This window comes from Rhea pennata, chromosome 20, assembly GCF_028389875.1.
Source record: "Rhea pennata isolate bPtePen1 chromosome 20, bPtePen1.pri, whole genome shotgun sequence".
NCBI classification, from domain to species: Eukaryota; Metazoa; Chordata; class Aves; order Rheiformes; family Rheidae; genus Rhea; species Rhea pennata.
In genome coordinates, this window is record NC_084682.1 from 1,524,834 (window position 1) to 1,544,379 (window position 19,546).

A 19,546-nucleotide genomic window follows, 5' to 3' on the forward strand; every position below is an offset into this window, starting at 1 on the left:
CATTACCAAAAAGTAGTGTGAAGTGACTAGAGATTCTGGCAATGGTATTTTTTGGCAATAAAGGAAATCTTACTGCTATTAATAAATAAGAACTGATGGCTATTATGGGGATTTGCTTTGAATACCTGCAGTCCATTGTTACCAAATCCTTATCTGGTCATATGCAGAAAATAGACCTTTATCTGAGTGATAGACAGCATGTATGTGTGCCAAGAAACATACATTCTGTTTTTAATTTGAAGCTTTGGACCTAAACAAATATTCAGTTGTGCTTTAAGTATGCAGATGAACAATACATCTTTGAATTAGAAAGCTTTATTAAAATTAACTTGTAAAAGACATTCTGAAAAAATGAATTCATTGCTTTCAATTAGAGAGTCTCGTAGAAAAATCAATTTTAGAAGCTCTGAGTACATCTGAAGCCATACTCTGCTTCTTGAATGTGTCTGTGTGTGTATATATACACTTATATACACATACGTATATGTATATACAGGCATACACAGGTGTTTATACTGTTTTTGTAGTCTCTAAAATCTGGAATCACTAGGTGTCGTGGGCTCCATCCCTACTGTGTTTTGAAATGGTTTGCTTCAGGCAGAAACAGGTTGTTTCCTTTGTGAAAGCTGAAGTTAAGAAATGCTGGGGAACTGCCTGCACTGTGGTCTTGCAGCTCTTGCCTGCATCAGCTTCTCCTTTATTGAGTTGTTTAAAGAATACTCCATTTAAGAGAAATGTGAAGCGTATTGGAATGCAGTTTTAGCCATCTACAGAGGATGTTCTGGCAATGGCAGCTGTGGCAGCGATTCGTGAATCTCTTGAGTAGTGAACTCAGGAGGTGGGGGAAATTGTTCCTGTGTGTCCGAGTGTGATTGCTGGTATTCGCCAAGGCCCAGACCTTGACTCTCGGGTGGTTCCCTGAGCCAGTTGGGCGGGGGGGGCAGGTCGGGGGATTCGGGTGCAGGAGCTGGGTGAGGACACGGGTCGCGTGCACAGCTTACTGCTTCTGAGCTGGGTGGCGGAGATGCATTCGTATTGGAAACCGAAGTGCTGGTTACTAGTGAAACAGAGTGATCTTCCGCTGTGGGAGGCGGTTGGCCATCTTTCCTCTCTGTAGTGCAGTTGGATGGTTTCTCTGATGCACAAGAGTCACCCTGTAAGCGTGTATCTTGCCTAAATTTCCAAGACAACGTCGATAAAATCGATGAACGTTTGTTAGCCTGCTCGGATTCCACAAAGACATCTGGTGTGTCTCCATCTGCGTACGGAGAACGACCTGCCCAATTTGTATCAACTAGATGTGGCTTTTTGCAGCATTTCCATAGAAGAATTGCAGTAAGAGCCATTATCATACTAATCAAAATTGTGCCAATTAACATTGCTGCTATCCAGCTTCCATCGGTGGCTTCTTGGGGTGTTTCGATGATTTGAGGTACGTGCAGGCTGGATACAGTTGTGCGCGGCTGATATATGGAAATTGTGTCTTCCATTGAACTTGTGGTCCTGGCATATGCTTTTCCTTCATTCATGGAAACATTTGGAGGTATTTTTGTAGAAAGTGATCTCCAGACTTCTCCACAGAAGAAAACCAGTATTATTTGGTTGCTAGCCATTTTCTCACAGCCTATTTAAATATGTCCTCTCCTATAACAGTAATAAAAGAGAACAAATTAATTTGAATATTAGAGCTGTAAACTGCATTTTGATATAGTTACAATTTACTGTATATTTACAGTTTACATTTGTCCCTGCTGACAATTTTACAGCAATATTATAGTAGTAAAAATAAGATTAAACTCAATTGTTTAAAATTTCATGCCTGTTCCTATTTGTATTACCAGTAGATTTGTTACCGACTTTAAAAATATCAGATGCATCTACAACATTATTGATCATTAAGATTTATACTTAAGTGAATATCAGTCATATAGTTTTGCACTTAAAACATGAAACAATTTTGCAACAGTATTGCCAAAGAGGATTGTCCCAAGGTAAAGGAGATTATCTTCCCTTGCACCCTAAGGTGTGAGGGATCCAAGCAGAGCCCTGCATGAGAAGCTCTTTACAGTTCTTTTAAACTTCATTTCCTGTTTTTTGCCTCTCTTTTGCAGTTGTCTTAGAGCATAATCATTTTTAAAAAGTTTTCAACTACTGCTGCTGTAATGGAACTTCATTCTAATACTAAACTGTTTATAAACAAATTTCTGCAGATGGGATTAATTTTTTGAATGAAGGAGATCTTGTTCGTGTTAGCTTCCTGAAACAGAACAGATACTCTCTATCCCCGAGTCTCTCAGATTGTTAGATTGTTAAGAATTTCACATGCAACAATGTAAATACATATGAGTAGTGAATTAATGCTTATGAGAACATTATTATCTAAATTATGTTAGGTTCATAACAGGTGGAAAAGTTTCCATTTCATTTTCTTCTGTTTCCCTGCTATTCAAATAATACTCACGTGTAGAGTTTGTGATGGTTCATAGTGGCAATGTTTTTGCAATGAAACGTGTTCAGTATCCTAGTACGTGGAAGGTACAGATATTCTGCTCGAGCTTTGAATGCACCATAAAGTAGTTGCATACAGAACATGGTATACAAGTTTTATAATACAGTTTCATTTCAAAACAAATACTAATACAAATATTAAACCTTTCCATCTTGAAGTTGCTTCTTACCTGTAAATTTATCCTCTAATAAGCAAACGTATTACCTTTCTCGTTTGAAGCTTAAGGAAGACAGACCGTGTGCTTAAAAAAAGGCAAGCAGCTTTAAAATGGCTTGTCTGATGTTGAAGTAGGCTTTTTGCAACAAAAGAGGAAGTTTACCAGAGCTTACTGCAGGAAGTGTCAAGATTAGAGAGATGACTAAGAATTTTAGCTCAGCAATGGCATACTTTAAGAACAAAATTTCAGTGCTTTGTTTTAATAAAACTCAAATATTTGAGTGTTTGTGGTTTTTGTCCGGAATATTCTAAGCATGTAGAAATTCCTAAATGCTTGTTTGCCTGTCTTTGTTGAAAATAGTTATAGTTACTTCTATGTAAATCAAATTATGTAGGTTTGGATTGGATTTGAATCTTTCTGATTTAATTTCACTGATGGTTTTGATGAGCTGTCATGATCATTAGTTGAAAAGCAACCTTAGCTTCGTTGCAGTGAGCCGTAGAAAGCTATCTGATCACAGGTGGTGATGCACTGGCTAGATGTGCACCTTCACTTGCCTTGGTTGCATTAAAAGGCAGATAACTACAGGTTGCACCTTTTGTCTGCCCATATGCCTCATATTTTTTTTCTACTTGGGCAACTTTGGTAGCTGCTGCAACTGTTAGTTGGGGCCTGTGCTTTGCAAGCAGCTAAAGAGACAGACTGCTTCCCACTGTCTGTCCGTACCTTTTGGTAGCGTAACCCAAACTGCTTTAGTTTGTCTAGGTGTGCTGCCTGGCAAAATAACCTCTACAAATGTGTCTTCACTGCGTTTTACAAGTGTGTCCTGCTGGTGCCGTATAGCTATTGTCGTGTATCTATCTGTTTCAGTTTCTCCTTGCTCCTGCAGCAAACAGATCCTGATCCCACATTCACATTATAACTCAGTTTCTTGAGTCCTTCATCTTGTTCATGTTCTTTTCAATCTGCTCAGCCTCTTTTTTTTTTCTTACTCTATCTTTTGTCACTGTTGCCACCTTTATCACTATTTCCTTTTCCTTCTACTTTTTTCTTCCTTCCACTGATAGGATCATGACTCTCTTCCCTGCCTCCCTATTTCATGACACTGATGTTTTTTACTGCTCCTACTTGCTGCTTACTAACAACTTCCTGTGTTCCTGTACCTGAACTGGCTAATTCTACTTACAGAGCCATTCTCCTTTTTGAGATCTGTGATCTTCCTCTATCTGAACAGTTTTACTCCAGGTCAGATTCCCACCTTGGTTAGCTTGGATTCTTTTTCAGTACTTGTGCTACCTTTGCTGTTGCTTAATGTTTTCTTTTTTTTTTTTTAATTTTTTTTTTAAGGAAAAGGTAACTATGATGTAACATCCCCCATCCTTTAGCTCACTTCCTTGCAGGAAAGGTGAAATGTTTTCTAGTCGTCTGTAAATACTAGGTTGCCTCACTGATCTGCCAGTTTTCCCCCTATTATTCTTCTGTTGTTTTTACTCACTTTTTAGAAATGCCTGATGTAGTCACCTGCCCCCTGTTTGCCTGTTCCATTGCCCTGTTTCCCTTCCAGCCCCAAATTCTGAATATGTGGATTGCAGTGGAGTCTTGAAGTTTTTCCTGTTATTTCTTCCCAAATCCTTCCTAATCTGTTTTTTATTTTTCATCTCCACTGAGCTTGCTTTCTAATGATTCCCAATTCTGGCCCAGACTTGCAACCTGTGTCCAATTTTATCTTCCTTGCTATGCTAGCTACCTTTGGCCTGGGCTGTTGCATTTTTTTGAGATCTTGCCTTCTCGGTTTCAAAGATACTGTCTTCTCCTTGCTTTTCTGTTGCTGCTTTACTTCACCCATAAGCTTACCTGAATGGGCATGAAATGGAAGATAAATTGGGGATTTAATTATTCTTTCAAATTCATGTAGCCACTTCATGTGTCAAAAATATTTCAGGATGTTTGAACTTTGTCATCATGCTGTTTTGACACTTGTAGCCATGCTACAACTGCTCTTCTTTAACCCAAGAAGTAACACCCTGTGAGTGTGTATGGGATGGTAGTGGGGAACATGCTTTTACACGTGTACCTCTGTTTACTTTCAGCTTTGGGAAAACTTTCCTCAAGCCTTTGTTCCCTCATCTTCCTTTAATTTTTTTTCCAGAAAAACTGACACTTTTGCGCAAATTTATCTTCAAGGTTTTATGGAAAATAAAGCACACCTACAAGCAGTTTTGTTCAATCAAGTCACTATCACTCCTGGCATTTTATGGTTTTAAATATACTCTTTAATTAATAACATTGGCCTTTTGCTTACAAGCTCTGGGAACAAAGATTGCTGTTTGTAGCATGTGCATAGTGGAAACCTTCTGCTAGCTTGGGGGGGCTCAGCTACCTCCTAGCTTCTTGCTGTGATTGCATAGAGGTTGCTTAATGATTAGAACATAACAGCTATATTTCTAGGAAAATAAAATTTTGGCAAGGTACACATTTAACAAGAAGTACACAAATGGAAGAGCTGATCCTTACATTTTTGTCCTATGTTTGTATTCAGATAGAAATCCCAGAAATACAGGGAAGCCTCTGGCAGAATAAAGTAACTGAAAGCTGTGGTGATTCTTGAAGAAATTTTCAGCATGTTCTAATTGATTGTGTTAGGATGAAGTGTTTCCATGTGGATGCTCCCATAGAATCATAGAATGGTAAGGTTGGAAGGGACCTCTGGAGATCATCTAGTCCAACCCTCAGCGTAGCCCGTACAGGGATTGAACCCGTGACCCTGGCATTAGCAGCACCATGCTCTAACCAACTCCATGATGCAAGAAGTCACCTCTAATCTTCAGAGAAAATCTTTTTTGACCTGCAACAGATGTTGTAGAGAGATGATGTTTAAAGATATCTTGTGTAATAACTTTGAGGAGAATATTATGAATTAGAGAAATAATTTCACATAACCTTAAGTTATTTAAAAATTTAAATTGTTAGTTTATTATTGATAACATAATGAAAAACTTTTTATATTTTAACATCATACAAACATTGTCTATTCATGCGCAGACTCAAAGCACAATATATGTGGTTGCTCTCAGTCTGTTTCAAAAGCAATTAAGCTGGTGTAAGAAGTTTTTAATGGAAAAAAAACTGAAAGGGCATTTTGAGACGCTGGTTCCTGATTTGGTAACTGCATCAAATAAAATAGTGACCGCATTACACGTCCGTGAATAGCAGCTTGGATACCCCTCTGTAGCACTCTGTGGCATGGCATGCCTACTAGACTAGCAGTCCTTTCCTTCTTCCCCTAATCATCTTTGAGACTAGGCAAATTTCTGTCCTGTTGTTTTATCCTGTTCAGCTCCTTCTACCATGATTTCTGGTCAAAGGAGTAAGACCAGTCTTGACACTATTTCTAAAAGCTACCTAAAACAGTCTTACTCCCTTGTAGAACAACAAATTGCTGCAGCATTCCTGATATCATAAAATGAAAAAGCCCGCATAAGATCTGATCTTAGTTTTTGTGTGTTACAATTCATGTTGTTACTTGAAAGCTGAATTTTTACCTCTTATGAATGAGGTAGAAAGGTAAAAGATGAGTTTTTACCTGATTATGATTTAAATTTCAACTACAAAATTGGTTAAAATGCTTTCCTGTGATGTTGGCTCTTTTTTGTCCTGTTCATTAGCTGTTTCCTTAGCGAGTTGCTCGGTAGTTCCATCTTCAGTTCTCCGTTGCATTATGGCATCTCTCTCTGATATTAAGTCTTGCGTTATCAAGTCTGTTCCAGGTGCCTCCTTGGGCATCCTCTGCCACGTTCCTGCCCCGGTTGGCCATAAACTGTTAGCAGCCAGAAAATCACCGTTGCTCCTGGGCAGACGTTTGCCTTGTTTAATTTTTTTGAGATAGGCCATTTTGTTTGCTATTACGACCGTTGATAAAAATAAGAAGGTGCAGATAAGCACGAGTACTGCTATTATAATGAAGCAAATCAGTATAAGAGGCTTATTGTCTTCACACGTTTCTTTTGTTATTGTAGTCTTGGGTTTTGCAGTATTCCTAGGTCCTCCAGTAGCAGAAACTGTTGGAGGATTTGGGACCACTGTTGAAGATAAGGGTTGAGAGGTGGCAGGCTGCATCTCAAAAGTAGCCGTTGTTTTGCTGCTGAAATTGCTGCTTAAAGGCAAGTTTGTACTAGCTTCAGTTGTGTTCAGGCTTCCACTTGGGTTTGGGCTGATAGAATTCCAGATATCGTTTATAACCCTGGGATGACCAGTATGATTTGCACTTGCATGAAAATACAAAGAAAAGATTACCACAGCAAAGAAAGCAAAATGTTGTTTACTGTGTCTCTTTGTCTTCATCTTTCTGCTTAGTCACCTGCAAAATAGAAATTGTAGCATTAGTTTAGTAAATTTTAGTTCTTGGAGGTTTGAGTCAGACTTCTTATAGAATAGTAGACAGCTCTTTGTGTGACAGATATATGTTGTAACTTGACATGTTTAGTGGACATAGGAGGAGTACAGCTACTTGGAAAACTAGAAAAAATAGGTGATCTGGATCTTCATCTCTGCTAAACTGACAATATGTGCCTCATAGAAAATAAAAAGATTAAAAGAGAACATGGAGTGAAGTAGAGACAGGGAAGTGTTAAGTACTCAGTGGTGTGTAAATGTAGATGCAGACTGTCATAGTTCCTTCTCTTTAAAGCTAACCATGTTGCGCATCTTTAAGTTCCTCACTTCTGCTTTTACATGGTGAAGGGAGAAACCCATGTAAAATTTACTAAATATTTCCATAAGTGACAGCACTAACTTTAACTGGTCACATTTCTTAGCGTAGCTGTCCAAGTATTTCATGAATGCTTAGCAAAAGCTTTCTCCTCTAGTTTGTCTGCTTTATTATAGGATATGTAGCCAACAGGCAATATATCACAAACGTGCTCGCAATGTTCTACTCACCAAGTTTTCTCACAAATACACTTCAAAGACTATTTTCTTTAAAACTTCTGAGATTATGCAAATAATATTACTGTTAGCATGTTGCCTTTTATATTGGCGGATTATGCAAATTTGTACCATAATTTCTACCTATAGAAACAGTCCAGAGGACAGGAAAGGGGTCTTGGGGTCACTCTGGTACTAAGGTAGTCACTCTAATGATGACAGATTAGGCAAGCAGTGAACTTCTAATTCTGCTGCTTCAAGTTTGCAGGAGTGAGATGCTTTCAGAGCTGAAGGCTTATTATCCCATCAAATATCTTTCACTTGTCTGTATTAATAGAATGAAAAGTTTCATTTAAGTGTTATGTCTTGTTCAAATATGAATACTATAAAGAATGACCAAAAGTAACACTGCTATTTTCTATTACATTTTTTTTATTTCATTTTTATTACATTTCTTTCCAAAGCTAGTAATAGTAACGATTAAAAAAAAAAAAAAAAAAAAAAAAAAAAAAAAAAACTATGTGCTGGTAAGCTTAGGTAGTTTTGAAATATGCTAGGAAATGATTACTTTTGGTCGTAGTCAAAAGTTGGCATGCCTACCAAAGAACGTAATATATTCACTCAAAAATCAGAAAGATGAACTTACCTATCTCTGCAAAATCTGAACGGCAGGCCACGTTGTCAAAATCCTCCAGCAAAATGAAAGCAGTGATATGCCTGATATGTAACCAAAGAAAAGCATGTGGGGCTGCCTCCTCGCATTACAAAGGAACAACAAAGGATATGTGTATCTTTTCAGTTCACTCATAAGCATAAAGCTAGGCTCCGTTCTGAGATGAATCCTCATCTTTAAGTTTGAACCAGAAACAGTCTTGGTAATCAACTACAGCCCAGGTAGAATTTTTATCTATATGGTTCAGGTTGTAGCATACTTTAGCTTTGTAGTGTACTTTTTTTTTAGCATTTTAGAATTTAGAATTCTAGAATTCAGAATTTTAGTTTGAGATTCATTTGCCAGGACAGTACAGATACACTTCAACATTTAATGTTACGGACTGAGAGTTGCAGCTCTATTTCTGCCTGCTCCTTCCAAGAGTACAGTAATTCCACAGTTAATTGCAGTGTTCTGCACCAGATGTGTTTTTCTCAAAAATAAGCAGACTGATAAGGGCTTCGCTTAAAATTAACAGAGTAAAGGAACTGACTGTTAAAGAGCTGTTCTTCTTAGCTCAGCCTTTCGTGCCTAGGTATTGACAGGGTTTTCTGTTAGTGCACAGTAAGATCTGCAATGCAGGGGAGCAACAGAGCTAAGTAGCGACTGTCACTGTTAATTCTTTTTTTGGAGTCTGCTTATGAAAAATCTTTAACTTTGCTGAAAATACAAATGTTATTTAACTTCCTTAATTCAATATATGGTGATATTTTTGTCTATTGTTATCATCATCATAAATTAGTGTATTTGAATTACGTGAGCATAGTTGCATATAATTTTCTATGAAATCTAAGAAACTTCTGACATTTAACTTAAAATAGGAGAAAAAAAGTGCACTTACCTTGTCAAGCTGAAGTAAAAATAAAAGTAGTATTGCAGATTTTTACTTCTTGAACAGTAAGCGTTCTTTATGTATATATTCACTGTCAGGATGCAACCATTAATGTAGAGCAAATCAACTTAGATGATGCTCATATTTCTTAAACAATTCTGTAACTGAAATTGTATGTCGTTTACTCTAAGTGGAGAGCTAAAACCACAGAGATGACACACTTCCTTTCTGTAACAACCATACCATGACATGTTAGAGGGGAAAAACACCAACTTGCCCAAATTAGCTTTCAGAACAACAGGAAGTAACACAGGAGAAAAAAGTCTTGTAGGCAGACAAGTATTCTACATTTATGAAGTTTTTCTCGCTTGTTATCTGTGCTCAGGTGGCTTACCTCCAACGATGTTGGGAGCAGTGTTCCACTGCTATCACAGCTACCTGTATTCCTGAAGTATTTATTAGGTCTGTGCATAGTCTGTTGGTTTGCTTGAAAGACTTGAGGTGATGTTCACTTGAAAGAATTAAAGGCGTTTAGAAGTACTGTAGATGTTCATAAGCTACTGTTAAGTGTGATTTTTATATATATATATATATATATATATATATATATATATATATATATATGTAATAAGAATTTTTTTATTCCTCCCAGTTAAATTTTACCTGCTATGATACTGGAAATTTGGTTTAGGCACATCCTAGGTCCAAACTTAAAAAATTCAGAGTATTATTAAATAAGAACAAAAGGTTCTTAATCTTTTAGATTAATGGAATGTTCTCCTGGGAGACCTAGTTCATAGGCACATCCTCTGTCCTACTCTGAGGGCCATTCTTAGAAGCACTCAGCCAAGCGTTAGTGTGTGTTTTGTGCTGCAGTCTATAGCAAATAAAATGAATAGAAGATCCTTTGAAATAAATTTCTGTGGGTACTTAGTTAGAACAAGGCTTTTTCTGCATATAAAAATAGATGTAACTTGAATCCCTAGAAAAATGAGTAAACTGGAGTTTGAAGGACTATAGTATTTTATTTTTATTTTGAAAGAGACTCTTAACTCTTTTCTGTAATTCAGTTTTGATTTGATTGATGTGCTATTGCTCTCCACCATGGATTTTATTTTTTCCCTTTGTTTGAGAAGTTGAATAAACCTGCTGTCTGTCTGAAGATTGCTTAGCTCTATGGTGGCTTGCATGGCACTTCAAAAAATGTAAATTGAATCAATGTCAAACTTGAGCCTCTAGTTTAAAGCCTAGTATGACAGATGAGCCATGGCTGAATAATCACCTTGGTACCAGTCCATTAGCATTGTTATGGATTTATGGCAGTTTAGGATTATATTAAAGATCAATCTGTTTTAGTATAATAGTATGTCTAGTATACCACTGAAATATTTGTAATATGGATGTAACAAGTGAACCATGTCTTTCCTCTTTTCTTACAGGTTCAAGACTGGTCAGATCAATGGGGATTTACTGATCTACCATGTCCTGCTAACTCTGAAGCCATACTATGCAAAGCCATATGAGATTGTAGTGGATCTCACACATGCTGGCCCCAGTAATCGTTTTAAAACAGATTTTCTTTCTAAATGGTTTGTAGTTTTTCCAGGCTTTGCTTATGAAAATGTCTCAGCAGTTTTTATTTATAACTGTAATTCTTGGGTCAGAGAATACACCAAATACCATGAAAGGCTTCTGACAGGTTTAAAAGGAAGCAAAAGACTTATTTTCATAGACTCTCCAGGGAAATTGGCAGAGCACATTGAACATGACCAACAGAAACTCCCAGCAGCTACCTTGGCTTTGGAGGAGGACTTGAAAGTGTTTCACAACGCTCTCAAGCTAGCTCACAAAGACACCAAAGTTTCTATTAAAGTAAGGCCTCTTTAACTCTCTTCCTATTGAATTCTTATATTTTGATAAGGATTTGAATATGATTTTACTGTCTCTTAATTCTCCTCTGTAGGGTCTTGAGGAAAAAATCCCGATTTATTAGTATGTACGCTTCCGGAAGCATAGCATTTGTTATGGTTTCTTATGTTTAACTGTGTAAAATAGAAGTGTCAGATTCTTTTTGTGCTCTTTGGGTTGTTAACCAATGATGCTGAAACATTTTTCTGCTCTGCTTTTAAGGTTGGGTCTACAGCTGTGCAGGTGACATCAGCAGAACGAACAAGAGTCCTGGGACAAACAGTGTTTTTAAATGATATTTACTATGCCTCAGAAATTGAGGAAATATGTCTTGTTGATGAGAACCAGTTTACCTTGACCATTGCCAACCAAGGCACACCACTCACTTTCATGCATCAGGAATGTGAAGCCATTGTTCGGTCCATCATTCATATACGGACGCGGTGGGAGTTGTCACAACCAGACTCCATCCCGCAGCACACTAAAATTCGCCCTAAAGATGTCCCTGGAACACTGCTGAACATAGCACTACTCAACCTGGGAAGCTCAGACCCCAGTTTGCGGTACAGATCTTTTAAATTAACACCACCTTTGGTCAAAAATGTGAATTCTTTTTTTCTTCTTTTCAAGATTTTCTTGAGGTTTCTTGAGGTTAACAAATCTCTTGAACAAAAGAGTTTTTCTTTCATCACAGCTCCACAAATAAAATACACTTTTTAATAAGTCTAAGATTTTCTAAAGAAAGATCAGCTTCTCTGTGTCTGAAGAAAGACATTCATATTGTCTGAGTAAGTGAAAATGTTAAGGAAGTTCAATTTCTACTTGTAAAGAGACATACTTATTCTTTGCAACATATGTTTATTAGGTAGACTTGATTTTCATGGTGTTGAACTTCTTGCTTAGTAATTTTGGAGCTGTATCCCTTAGATCAGGGCAGGATCTTGTCAGAAAGGACTATCTTAAAATGGGTAGTGACTTGGTGGAAGCTTTTGGGGTCCTTGGCTTCTCTCTCCCAGCAGCAGTACTTGGAAGTACTTAGAATTTCCCAGGACTGAATGTCTCCCTAACAAGTCCAATACAGAATCATTCAACCATAGTCTTTAACCTCATGAGAGATTGTTTGAAACAAATGGTTGAGTAACCTAATTCACTTCTCCAAAGCAGGTGCTGTTGTGTCTGACCCTTAATGAATGCAGGAAAAAAGTTCAGGTTTTAAGTGTAGTCACTTATATAGCAATATTGATTTGATGTTTAAAATGTCAGTATAACCACTGTGACGTTTTAGTGTAACACCTGTACTTTAAGATATATGAGAAAAGTATTACAAGTCGCATTGTCTGTTTTGTTTCAGGTCTGCTGCCTATAATCTTCTATGTGCCTTAACCTGTACCTTTAATTTAAAGATTGAGGGCCAGTTACTGGAAACTTCAGGTCTGTGTATTCCTGCCAACAACACACTCTTTATTGTGTCTATTAGTAAAACTCTTGCAGCTAACGAACCACATCTTACCTTAGAATTCTTGGAAGAGTGTATTTCTGGATTTAGCAAATCTAGTAAGTAACAGTAGTATTGCATAGTGCTAACCATGAATTTGAAAAGCTTTAAGTTGGTAGCTGTCTGTCTCAGTTAATTGAACTATCTCATGTTACTGAGTCGCAGTAAGTTTAAATTGCAAATGTTTTCTAGAGCAGTTTAGATGGGTTTTCAAGATTGTCTTTTTGTATCTGTTCGTTAATAATCAAGTTGTATAATCCTCTGAAGCTCAGCAGTGTCATGAAATGGACTGGGATCTTTCGGAGCAAAAGCATTACTTCGTTTGCATGTTTGAATGTGCCCTTTCATTTCTGATGAACTAAATTAAAAAAAAACCTGCTTTTTATATTCTGAAATTAATGTTGGAACAAGCTTCACTAGGACATCTCAGTGGTTTGGAATGAGTAGGTTAATTCAGAGAGCTCACAATACAAGCTATTTGTTTCATATGGCTGTTGATGATTTTGTACAGTCCATATCAGGTTGTTACTAATCCATCAGAAATTAATTCACCAGAAATACTGCAGAACAAAACCCAGTCTGACGTCCATGATAGTGACAGTTTTGAACTCTAGAAGATATATGCACAGAGGGGTTATGAGGCTTATCATTTAGATCCTGTCAGATTATTTATATCTCTTTTAATTGTAAATCTAGTTCTGTTCCATTGTGTTAGTAGTCCTTTTTACCAGGCATAAAACACCAACTTTAGTGTTGAAAACTGTTTAAAATATGTTCTCAAGATTAAGAAAAAAAATAATTTATCTTAAGTTCTGTATTATACTGAGTTAACATATCTTTATCTCACAGCTCTTAATAGGGTATTAAAATGTCAAAATCTCCTTGCCAGATACCTACGGAAGTTTCTTGGATGTTATTATTAGAGTATGTTCCTTTTGAAGCTTGTCTGTTTGCCAGTAGCATTTGCGCAGGTGTCCCACCAAGTTTCATTCACCTGTTACAGAGAATAATTATTTTATACAATGAAGTTGAAATGAAAAGGGCTTGCAAATAATTTACATATAAATAGAGACCAATGTTGGATTTGTGTTACAAAGTGAATTTTTATTTCAGGTATTGAACTGAAACATCTTTGTCTGGAGTACATGACTCCCTGGTTATCAAATCTGGTCCGATTCTGTAAACACAATGATGATGCCAAGCGCCAGCGAGTCACTGCTATTCTTGATAAGCTTATAACAATGACAATAAATGAAAAACAGATGTATCCTTCCATTCAAGCTAAGATATGGGGAAGTCTTGGACAGGTACAGGTTCTCCATGATTTATTGCAATTTATATATGAGCAGCAAGTTGTAGTATTTTTAATCACATAAATGTTGATACAGAAAAATGAAATGGATCTTGATAGGACCAAAGTATGTTAGCTATGCGGAGAGAAGAGCATATGTTTCTTTTCTACAAAATTATCAAATCAAATTATCTATCAAATTATTAACTCTGAATTTAAGGAACATGTTCTTGGTCCCTACTGAGAATTGAAAATTAAAGATCTCTGGAATTAGTCATAAAAATTTCATCAAAACCCCTGAATGCACTAGTATTGAGTTGAAAGAACAAATACTTGTATATTCAGAGGTATGTTAGGCTTATGGCATGAGAGAAATTTTCTTCTGTTTTGCGCTTTGAACTTTTAAAACAAACATTTTGATTAAAATTAATAGAACGTAAAACCTCCTTTAATTTAACATTTTAACCAATTTATGGCCTCATTCTGCTTCCCAAGAAAAGAAAAATGAAGATAAAGTTGCCATTCATGAAGGAAACTTCCAAGAAATGAGACCTGCTTTACTTGCCATGACTGTATGGCTTGATCACAAGCTTGTTATCAACTTTATTATCGTACTTTTTCTTTCTTTCCTTTTTTTTTTTTTTTTTTTTTTTTTTTTTTTTTTTTAACATGTCATCCAAACTGATATAACCCAGCATCGCAAAGTTAGTTTTGGAGAACATGGGGGAATTCTCAAATGGATGCATGGACACATTTTCTTATTTGATCCACTTAGGCTAATAAATAAACGTACTTTGCAAAATTGAATCACACTGAGAGCAATGTGATTGTCATGTCCAGTGTGAAAGTACATTAGCAGTTAAATATGGAGAAAGTGAGAGGATGAAATATTCCACAGAAGTTGGTGGGAATTTTATTATTGACTTAGTTGATCCAGAATTTCAACCAAGTTTATGAACATAAAAATTATATAAAAGCTGAAGTTGAATTGTACTGAAATAGAACTAATCCTAGCCTACATATCACATTCAGATAGTTCTCTCAGCACTTCCTTGGATTTGATTCTTAACAGCCTATATTAAATATGTGAGTTTTTTTGTACCTGCTAAGAAAAATGTTTATTAGTAGCTGTACCATGCATGGCTAGTCCTCTAAGGAAAATTGTGATGGATAAAATCTTAGTTACACCTGGGAAGTATGGGATCAGGGTTTCCCCTTCAAATCCAGTTTCTTATTAGTGTTAGTACTTTATGAATAGTTCAGATCTAAAATGGAAAATAAAATAGAAATAATACAAACCACATTTCAGCCTCTCCACAGTTGTGAAGCATGCATTTCAATTTGGAGTAAATTCTAATAGAATTCATCTTTGTGCTTCTACTATTTAAATTAGGCTTTTTTTTCCAAAAGGATAACAAATCACTATAACAGATGCTCTAAGTTATGCTAGTTATGTATCTTAAACTAAAAATGAATGATTGCTTATTCAAAAAGCTGTTTACTGCATACAAATGAAGTTATTTAACTAATATTAACAGGATTTTTTTCTCTAACAGATAACAGATCTACTTGATGTAGTGCTGGACAGTTTCATCAAAACTAGTGCCACAGGAGGGTTAGGATCCATAAAAGCTGAGGTTATGGCAGACACAGCTGTAGCTCTTGCTTCTGGAAATGTGAAATTGGTTTCAAGCAAAGTGAGTGCTTCTTTGCCTTAACTTCCCCTTGTATAATATTTTTTACCTGAGAAAATAAGGACACAGTGCTTTCTGTTAACTAAGTACAGGCAATAAGGCAACAACCATTATAAAATGGGTTCCTAGCAACAGAGTAGTTCCAGTGTTAAGTTATAGTGGCTTTGACTGAAATCTTTAGCTCTTCTCTTCATTTGATTAAAACAAATGGTTGCTCTCTTTCAGGTAATTGGAAGGATGTGTAAAATAATCGACAAGACCTGTCTGTCTCCAACTCCTACATTAGAACAGCACCTAATGTGGGATGATATTGCTATTCTAGCACGTTACATGCTGATGCTCTCCTTTAACAATTCCCTGGATGTGGCAGCACATCTCCCCTACCTCTTCCATGTAGTCACTTTATTGGTGGCTACTGGCCCCCTTTCTCTCAGAGCTTCCACTCATGGTCTGGTTATCAACATCATTCATTCTCTGTGCACTTGTTCACAGCTTCACTTTAGTGGTAAGTTTTTGTCAGGTATTACATTAAGTTGATTGCTCCTCTAGTTTGTTTTAAGAAATATTTGAGGTGTCTTTTCTTCACTTTCATGAAGTCATTGTATATCATACCACTAATGGGACTAAGATGTCTTTTCAAGTTGACTCTGAAGATAGGAATCCTAGTGTAGAAAAGGATAGAAAAGGCCAAGTTGCTTTGGGATTGATTGATTTTTCATTGCAATGAAGTTAATGGAAATTACCTGTGACTACCGAAAGTTAGAAAAATATAAATAAGTTGAAATACTCTTTACTGTAACAATTCTGAAACAACTTTGCTTTTTGGCATGTAAAACAATAAAATACCTGCTGAGAAGAGTAGCTGAAGCAAAGGGAGCTTGCATTTGAACCAGAATGAGAATATAAGGTAGAACAGGTAACAGCATGGAGTTTTTTATGGTGATCTGGTTAAGAGCAGCTGCATAATGAAAATTGTTTATATAACTGGCTTCCAAAAAAGGGAAGGAAGTAAGTATCAGTGAGTATCTGTAATGCAGATAAAGGAGAAGATACTCCTGTGCTAAAACCAGCTGATGTTCCTCTTTTAAATGGTTGCATAATGTGGTAACAAAAATATCGATTACATAAGGCAATTGTGAAACTATACTATTAAAGCAGATACTTTGCATATTGCTGTATTTTAGCAGTCCTAAAATAATTAAAAGTTAAATGCCTATATTAACAAAGAGCTATATATTTACTGTCGCAGAAGTACAGTATAAAACCAGGCTTGATGTTGTGCAGAAATATTTACATGTTTATGTAATCTTGTTTTTTAAGCATGTGGAGAGTCATTTGATACATGTATGGAGAGAATGAGAGAGCATCTGCATGTGGCTAGAGAAACACACACATGCACGCATGCTCTCTCTCACACTCTAAAAAAAAAAACAAAACAAAACAAAACAAAAAAAAACAAAAAACAAAAAAAACCCACCACGCTTTGCCCTGAGCCCTGGAGTGAAAGACAAGCTTTCCTGTTTAAGCAGTGAATTTGAAGAACACTGAAATGAAACGAAAGTTCATATTTGTAAATATATTCAGTGCCGGTAGCAGGAGCTGCATTTTCCCAAGGGCTCAGCTCTGTATTTTCTTCCGATTTAAATGGCTTTCTTCACTTCAGGGACAGAGCCAAAAATAGAATTTGATTGCCGCTTGAACTCCCAGGACTGTTGGTATTTCCAGCCAGGAACTCTCCAGGTTTCCATTTTGGGAACCAATTTGAGGAGCAACCTCACAGAACCACTTTTTAAATCAAATTCCTTTCTCCCTCTTTTAGCAACACACGTTCCTGGTGCCAGCAGTTGCAGCAGTCTGTAAAGCAGATCACAGTTCTTATGGCACATGCAGAGACAAGTAGCAAAGAAAACAGAATTGGAATGGCAAAATGATATCTAGGATGATTATCAACTTTTGTTTTCATGGGAGGGCGATCTCAATAGGATTTAAATGTGAGTTGAATTTCAATGTGTTAAATCTAATATCTAAAAAATTTATTCAACAGAGGAGACCAAGCAAGTGTTAAGGCTGAGTTTGACTGAGTTCTCTCTGCCCAAATTTTATTTGCTGTTTGGAATCAGCAAAGTGAAATCAGCAGCAGTCATTGCCTTCCGGTCCAGCTACCGAGACAGGTCGTTCTCACCCGGTTCCTATGAAAGGGAGACTTTTGCACTGACTTCCCTGGAAACTGTTACGGAAGCTTTGCTGGAGATTATGGAGGTAGGTGGTTTAAAACAAAATGAATTTTCCATAGGGGAAAATGGCATTACTTATACTTCCATGCAGGCAAACAGTGTAGTGAGATGTACCTCCCACGATGTGGTAAAAACTATTTATTAGCTGGCTTCTGAGAGCTAAAATAACTACAAGTTCTGAATTTTAAAAATACTTTGTCTTAATATTACATTTATTCAAACAATGTAATTCTTTTTAGGCTTGTATGAGAGATATTCCTACATGCAAGTGGCTGGACCAGTGGACTGAGCTAGCTCAAAAGTATGTTGTAGAACACAAAACGTAACCCCTAACCGCCTGTGTAGCGCGCTTACAATTCTCACTTTTTTTTATTATACAGCCTGTTTGTGCATATGTTTGTTTAATATAGTGTATTTTGTTTCTTCACAGGTTTGCATTCCAATATAATCCATCTCTGCAGCCAAGAGCGCTTGTTGTCTTTGGCTGTATAAGTAAACGTGTGTCTCATGGACAAATAAAACAAATAATCCGAATTCTTAGCAAGGTATGTGGGTCTATGTCTGTTTTCCTCTGTGACTCATAAAATAATCTAAAATGTTTATCTTGCCATGAAATGTAGAACTCAGAATAATTTGAGGAAAAATACATTCTTCTGGTGTATTCTTATACATTACGTTCTGCCTAATAGGAATTTTAGTTTTTGTTACCCTAGCTTTTTGCTTTAAATCAATTTGATGGCAGTAAGTTTCATCAGTGCTGCTGTTTCTAGAATAAAAGTGGTATTTGTCAATGTTGAACTTACAATTCGAGACACTGAGATTGATCCAGAAAAATCAGTATTTATAGAAATGAAAAATTTTGTGTTCCTTTTTCAAGGAAGTTGTTAATGTATTGTATTAAAAGTAAATGCAATAAAGAACAAACCATTTATATACACGAAATTCGAAACAGACTACCTAGCTTGGGAACTATGTCCATGTTTTCTAAAGTAAGTTGTCTTCCATAGCAGGTGAACAGTGTGCTGAAGGTGTTTCCTTAAGTATTTTAGACATATTTCATAGACATAAAATTTAACTGAATAGTGTCTGAATTGTAGGAGAATTATTCTCTGCATTTTACATTCTGTCTAGCACCTTAACTTTTTTTAATACGTTGTGCAATACACATATCACTTCTTTCTGTATCTTAATTTGTAAAATTCTTTGAGAATGCTTTTAAAATGAGTTCAAGTTTCATAAACTAATTGAGAGCTACACTTACTGTTTAGAATTTTGATCTTTTTACAGAGCAAAATCTAATTATGGGTTCTATTTCTTATTATTACTTTTTCTACGAAAAGGGACTTGAGAGCTGTTTAAAAGGCCCTGATAATTACAACAGCCAAGTTCTAATAGAAGCTACGGTTATAGCACTCACCAAACTGCAGCCTCTTCTTAATAAGGTAAACATATGGGTTTTTTAAGAGTAAGCAGGGAATAGTTACTGTTAATGAAAATTATAATTCTGGGTGTCGCCTCAAAAAAGCGATGTATCCAAAGTTCACACCTCACTACCACGACTTGTGTTCAGAAACCCTACGTATGGGATAAATGTTGTAGAAGAGTGAATGTGGGACTTGTGCAAAAACTTTAAAACTGGTTTAGAAAGTATCATTCTGCTTCATCAAGCTGGGCAGAAGCCAGGTAGGCAGAGACCATACTGTAGTCTATCTGTCTTTCCAAAAGCTCTTTGGTCTTGACTTTCAAATGTATGACTGCTAATATATGCCTTTCAGGTCATGGCTTGTAATG

At 36.4% G+C, this 19,546-nt stretch overlaps 2 protein-coding genes across 5 annotated transcripts in view; one reads left to right on the forward strand and one right to left on the reverse strand.

The window, feature by feature from the left end:
• NF1 (neurofibromin 1) overlaps positions 1–19,546 on the forward strand; it is a 109,721-nt gene that overhangs the window by 67,299 nt on the left and 22,876 nt on the right. For all 3 annotated transcript variants that reach the window (XM_062592879.1, XM_062592881.1, XM_062592882.1), the window contains 10 exons: positions 10,573–11,005; positions 11,264–11,604; positions 12,393–12,595; positions 13,650–13,843; positions 15,384–15,524; positions 15,747–16,026; positions 17,566–17,780; positions 17,995–18,056; positions 18,186–18,300; positions 19,096–19,197. In XM_062592879.1, coding sequence (XP_062448863.1) covers positions 10,573–11,005; positions 11,264–11,604; positions 12,393–12,595; positions 13,650–13,843; positions 15,384–15,524; positions 15,747–16,026; positions 17,566–17,780; positions 17,995–18,056; positions 18,186–18,300; positions 19,096–19,197 — 2,086 coding nt within the window. The remainder of the gene's footprint in view (positions 1–10,572; positions 11,006–11,263; positions 11,605–12,392; positions 12,596–13,649; positions 13,844–15,383; positions 15,525–15,746; positions 16,027–17,565; positions 17,781–17,994; positions 18,057–18,185; positions 18,301–19,095; positions 19,198–19,546) is intronic.
• EVI2A (ecotropic viral integration site 2A) lies at positions 5,699–9,262 on the reverse strand. 2 transcript variants are annotated; one of them, XM_062592623.1, is made up of 2 exons: positions 9,143–9,262; positions 5,699–7,023 (listed from the first exon to the last, which is right to left on the reverse strand). In XM_062592623.1, exon 2 carries the CDS (start codon positions 7,005–7,007, stop codon positions 6,261–6,263), a length of 747 nt encoding a protein of 248 aa, XP_062448607.1. In that variant the 5' UTR covers positions 7,008–7,023; positions 9,143–9,262; the 3' UTR covers positions 5,699–6,260. The 2 variants fall into 2 exon arrangements, 1 of the variants encoding a protein (XP_062448607.1); XR_009960440.1 differs by lacking the exon at positions 5,699–7,023 and adding an exon at positions 8,234–8,306.